General features: G+C 38.4%; 1 protein-coding gene across 1 annotated transcript in view; it reads right to left on the reverse strand.

Moving 5' to 3' along the window:
- LOC133530780 (histone-lysine N-methyltransferase PRDM9-like) overlaps positions 1 to 5734 on the reverse strand; it is a 31486-nt gene extending 25752 nt beyond the window's left edge. The window contains exons 1-4 of the mRNA XM_061868848.1: positions 5474 to 5734; positions 5297 to 5400; positions 1637 to 1784; positions 628 to 807 (exon numbers count right to left, since the gene is read on the reverse strand). Coding sequence (XP_061724832.1) covers positions 628 to 807; positions 1637 to 1784; positions 5297 to 5400; positions 5474 to 5659 — 618 coding nt within the window. The 5' untranslated portion in view covers positions 5660 to 5734. The remainder of the gene's footprint in view (positions 1 to 627; positions 808 to 1636; positions 1785 to 5296; positions 5401 to 5473) is intronic.
- Between the last annotated feature and the right edge of the window lie 308 nt (positions 5735 to 6042).

Consider the following 6042-nt stretch of genomic DNA (forward strand, 5'->3'; position numbering starts at 1 on the left):
GAGAACACGGAATCTAGAATTGTTTGCCTTGCCTATGGTTTCTAATAACAATGTATCCAATAATGGGCCTGTCTTTAGAATGTGTCGTGTATATAATAACTTAGATATTGATTTAGATATTTTGAACGTGTCTTTACCTAAGTTCAGTGTTTTGCTGTCCCAAAATTGTAAGTAAATATCTTATCGTACTAACAGTTTGTTATATTTTACTATATTCTTTACTGCCTTTAATAACAAGATTTTATAGTGAAAAATTGTATTTAGCTTAATAATTGTTCCGTGGTTGTGTTGTGTACAATTGTAATCGTGGTGTGGGTAGTGTATAAGATACTTATATATGGAATATTTTAAAATGTTGTTGCCTGCATTGTGTTATTGTACCGATCAAAATAAAATAAAATAAAATACTTTTGACGAATGTAGCCAATTTATAGTGTAATTTTCATCGTGAAATAAATAAGTCTAAATCTAAATCATGCTTTTATCGCAGACTGTACTTTTCCTTCAACAGGCAACTAATACTCATGGAGAGAATTCTAACAATCCCAAACACAATTCGTTTGCGTTGTTTTACCACATAATCCCGTGGCCACCTCCTGTTCCTATCATCTTATGGCCTAAGTATACCTTAAGTTGTTTCTTCCTCTTCCTCCCCCGCTTCTCCGTGCCCTGGATCTCCTGCTTGACTTTTTTTTTCTTCTTTAAGCTAACGAGTGACAAGTCGTCACTGTTGTCGGATGGCACATGCGCGTCGTCGTATACGGAGTCATCTACTTCTACTTTGACATGCGTTTCGAGCTCTGGCTCCTGTAAGAAAATAAAATTCAAATTCAAAATGTTAGTCTGTAAGTAAACCTCAAGGGCTGTTCCACAAGTCCCAGGCTAAGGTTAACAAAAATGATACATTATAAATTCTTTAGTTGGACCTATAATCAGCATCAAAGCATCTACACTTACATAAATTCCCGCGGCAAAACCACAAGAATTAGTTTCCTTTACTTTGTAGGTCTTTGGCCATGTATCCAGATATTTGGAACCATTGGAAAGGCAGTACAGTGCCAGATCAAAGGGAAAAGATCCAGAGGACCATCTCCTACGCGGTTGATAAACTGTCAGAAATGGAGAGACATCGTAAGGGAAAGTTTGACGTCCAATGGCAAAACCGGAAATGAAGACCAGCCGTGTGCGTCACCCAAAACAGCCACGACCACTCACAAGAGTGTACGACTGAGAAGTTTGTAATTTGGGTCGTAAGGTCAGATGCCAGCAGTCTGTTCCAGGCAATTTCCATAAAGGGCATTTGAGCGTCAGGTCACTATCATCCACCGGCAAAATTATGACTAAAAGCGGTCTCATACCTTTTTGACAGGGGGATCGGGGGATATTTGCGGCGGCGTTGGGAGGGGCTCGATCTGCGTGGATGCCTCGCAGAGGGAGCTAGCCTTGACCATCAATGTCCACCGGTAGACTTTTCGCTAAAGGCGGTCTTTTACCTTTTTGACAGGGGGATCGGGGGGTATTTGTGGCAGCGGAGGGAGGGGCTCGGTCTGCGTTGATGCCTCGCAGCGAGAGCTGCCATTGACGAGCGTCAGGTCGATGTCCACCGGTAGACTTATCGCTAAAGGCGGTCCCTCACCTTTTTGACAGGCGGATCGGGGGGTATTTGTGGCGGTGGAGGGAGAGGCTCGGTCTGTGTGGATGCCTCGCAGCGAGAGCTGTCCTTGACGAGCGTCAGGTCGATGTCATCCACTGGTAGACCAGAGGTCTGCAAGATGGCGCGTAGCCTGAAATACGATTTATTAAAACTTTTATTTATGTAACTTGCATTCGTTTAAAACTATTTATTGTAAGTTATTCATTTATATATTTTAAACTTTATGCACAACCAAAAAGGTACAAATAGCGGACTTACTGCCTCATTCATGGCATTCTCTACCAATCAACCATAGGGTTAAACAGAAAAATGTCAGAAAAAGTAATCATCATTTGCAAACTATTCTTCGACCGCTTGTTGGTAATGGTATCCGATTGTCCGGAAATTCGGCGTACAGTCAAGGAGTTTGATTTATATACAACTTCGTATTCATACCTTGTCACAGAGACAATAAACGAAAGCCTCTAGAGAATCTCATATTTTCACCGTGAAAAGGTACAAAATGACACAGAAATGCAATTCCTAGACCGTACGTTTCTTCAACATTTTTTTGATTGAGCTGAAATACGACGTACTTATGTAGGACCCGTGAGAATGCACAAGATACCATCAAACGAAAATGATGATGGAGATCTTAAATAAATGAAACTATAGTTCTAAATCGAGCTCGCTATTGAACTATGTATTGACTTTCGGTTGATTAGGCATTATAAATACAGACAATATACATCCAGACAGTTACGAGTACTGGCTAGCTAATACTCATTCTAAATTATACAATTATTCAGACTGTCTGGTTGACTAGAATCAAGAACTATTTGTTGAAGACTTGTAGTTGGTGTATCGAGTAGGTATAATGACCAAAGTACTGACTAGGTATTACTGTGTAAAATATTTCCCCTCTGAAGATATGCAGATTTGTATTCGTCTGTGAGATATTGCATGCTAGTACAACCTGTATAGTACAAATAGCAGAATGAGCAACCAATTCACTTACCACTTAAAGACACTATTGTACATTACATACCTACTTATTCTTTTCAAATAAATACTTCGTTTTAATAATAATTTGAGAAATAAATACTTCGTTTTAATAAGAATTTGATTTAGATATGCGGCCGGCGGATAATTTCCGTTCATATAAACAGAAATAAAAAAATATTTAAAAAGATTAGCAATGTTATTATAGGTTAAATTCGACATTAATACATTTACAAATTTTCAGTGTGGTAGCGACCCCAAAAATGTATTAAGGAATTCTGAAAAACAAAAGGTTTTTTAGTGGTAGATTTTATATTAAGCGGGTGCCCCATAGAACAATATAAGTTCGGTCTTCGTCGAGATAAGGACCACACTAGCGAACACACATAGTGACACACACGTAGTGATAAGTTTTCCTTTAATTCTCATCACCGCAATGTGGATGTTAATGTTTGTTTCTTTAACATGCAATAACAACGAAACAAATTTGGCTGAAATATTCGCATACAAACAGCTTATGACATGCATCTTTTTATCCCGGCCAAACATTAATTTCAATTGACTATTAACGATTACAAATTGAACCATAAACCGTAACGGACGGTTACAGTTTGCGGTTCAATTTGTAATGGTTAATGTTCAATTGCATTAATGTTTCGGCCAACACTGCAGCGAGTAGAATATCGTACATTAACCCGCTTGTTCCTATCTCTATCGCACGCGCATAATTAAATTGCTGTCCCGATCGCACAGCGTCATTGAGGGCGGGACAGTGATAAAATTACTCGGGAGCAATAGAGAACGGAACACGCAGGTCAATGTACGAAATTCCTTATGCGAAGCGTCTTTTCTTTACGTGCATAAATGACATATGTTTATTAATAGAATATGAAACCGTGAGAACATTCAGAACTATAAAAAAAATTAAATGAAATAAAGTGTGGTACTGAGGCCAAAAGGTTAATCATTTGAATGACTAACTTTCTGCATACACAATATAGGAGCGGAGTCGGCGATAAATATTTATATATTATAATTATCGTTGCCCAGAAGTCTTATTGAGCTTACTGTGGGACTTAGTCAATTTGTGGAATTATTTATTTATTTGTTATTTACAATTGGTGAAAAATAGACGATTGTGTGGCAGTATGCGGGAGGAACTATATATACAAGAAGATGTGATATGCCAGGATGCAGGTCTTGGTGTAAGTTTAGCCATGTATGAGCGTAGACGTCAGGGCGCGCTGGTGCGTAGGTAGCAGCAGCACCAGAAGTGGACGCCACTGTCGTCGTCGATCATCGTCGTCATCGTCAGTTTCTAGGCAGGTTACCACACTAAGACATAACAAGCACATTCAAACAGTTGAAGGATGTGCATCCATCCTCGCACAGAACCTCAACAATTCATCTCACACTTCGCTCCACCTGCCAGCAAATAAATCACACTCGGGCGCTGATGCTAAGAGCGCATTCAGGAGGGGTAAAGGGCGAACAAGTGGGGATTTTCTGTGAGACATGGTTCACGAAATCGGGCCTACAAGTAGACCACGGTCACGAGGCCGGAAATTGTGTCTATTTACTTGTATATATAGTTCCTCCCGCATACTGCCAGAATTGTAAAGAAAAGTTCAATTGATAATGAAAGCATGTTGTTTGTGTTCAGCCAAATAATTGTTTTTAGATAATTTGGAATGGTGATAATTCAGCTTTTAATTATACATGAACAGTTAAAGGCACTATTGAGAGCTGTAAGGTGACATATTACATGCTTCACAGTAACATGTTATGAATTGTCATAATGTAATGAGAATGAGAACAGTATTATTAATATAATGGCAAGATCAATAACTATAAATAATGAGATGTACAGACCAAAACATTAACATAGGCAAAAACGAATAAGTTCAAATTTAAATATACATGTAACCCAACAGACAATAAAATTTTAGCCAGGGAGTCCCAAAGGAGATAAAGTTGATATCACAGTACATAACAACCTGGTGTGCTTCATTCTACAAGGGAGAAACAATGAGAGAAGTAAAAGAAACAAAAAAAATATTGAGAAACCCTGGGAAGCTATGAATGGGGTACTTTCAGTCTTAGCCTTTTGTCAATTTCAAATCTTCTACTTCTTCAACCTAGCGTTATGCAGGCCTAGCGACAGGATCTGCTTTCCTTCTTAATCTTCTCCATTATGTCTGGTCTTCAGCATCCACAGATGTGAGATTTGTCAATTTCAAATGTTACAAAAAAAATATGGAACAATATTTTACTAACCAGTATTGCCATGGTTAGCTCAATAAGGCTTGTGTTAGTACATCATTTATAGAACTCAACTATAAGTCAGGTACAAATATACAAATAAATTATTTTACCAAAATTCAGACCACCAGCTTACGCAGCTATGCTTAATAGTTAAAATAATATTTTTAGGTTTCATGCAATAAATTAGTATCGTTAATGCCTGAGAGCTTTAAAATTAATAAAGCTCAATGGCTTCGTTGCAGAAAGCCATATACTCTACAAAAAATATAAGGTATTTGGTTCTGTCAGTTAAGAAATTTACCAAACATTAAGTTACTAGTTCCTGACGAGGAAGAGGAGGAGGAGGAGAACGCCAGGAATAAAACACAAGCGTTTGTGCAGAACAATTGAACTTACCTATGCTGCACCTCGATTGTCTCATTGCAGAACTGGTATAGGTCGTTGACCCTGCAGCTGCAGCGGTCGCACACACGCTGCGGCAGCCGGTCGCTCCGCACCACCTGCACATCACAACTCGCAGGTTAAACATTAACATCCACATAAAAACAACACGAACCGACCAAAACTTTTTACCTTTATCGGCAAGAAAAGAGACATTTTTAAGTACAAAGCGTTCTCTTCGTCAAATAAATTATTGTTAACGAATTTTGTAGAGCAGCATAATCTACATATTTCATCCATTGTTTGATATAAAAATATAAACGGCTCGCAATGTTTATTCCTTCGAAAAGAAAGTGACAGATTGTCTTGCACGGCCATTTGTCAAATATTGACCTTCAAAGACCGATGTTGCCAGCGTACGTAGCAGTATTAATCGAGACCCACACTTCTATTACGAGCGTACCTATTCATATGACGTTATAGTTAGAGATATAAAGTAGGAGGAGATGGCGGCGCGATGATGGGACGCTGCGCCAAACTTTTGATTAATGAACAGAATGTTTGTGAAGTTCAACTTGGATAACAAAATATTCAAGATAATGTTTCTGTTTTCGCTTATAAATCTAATACAAAATCACATGAATTATCTTCTGAGGTTGGTTGTCAGCAGGGTGACCCTCTCGGGCCAGCAATTTTTAGTTTGGCTATAAATCCAATTATTAAAAATTTAAAATCAAAATTCAACGTCTGGTACTTAGACG

This window comes from Cydia pomonella, chromosome 23 (genome assembly GCF_033807575.1).
Source record: "Cydia pomonella isolate Wapato2018A chromosome 23, ilCydPomo1, whole genome shotgun sequence".
Lineage (NCBI taxonomy): Eukaryota > Metazoa > Arthropoda > Insecta > Lepidoptera > Tortricidae > Cydia > Cydia pomonella.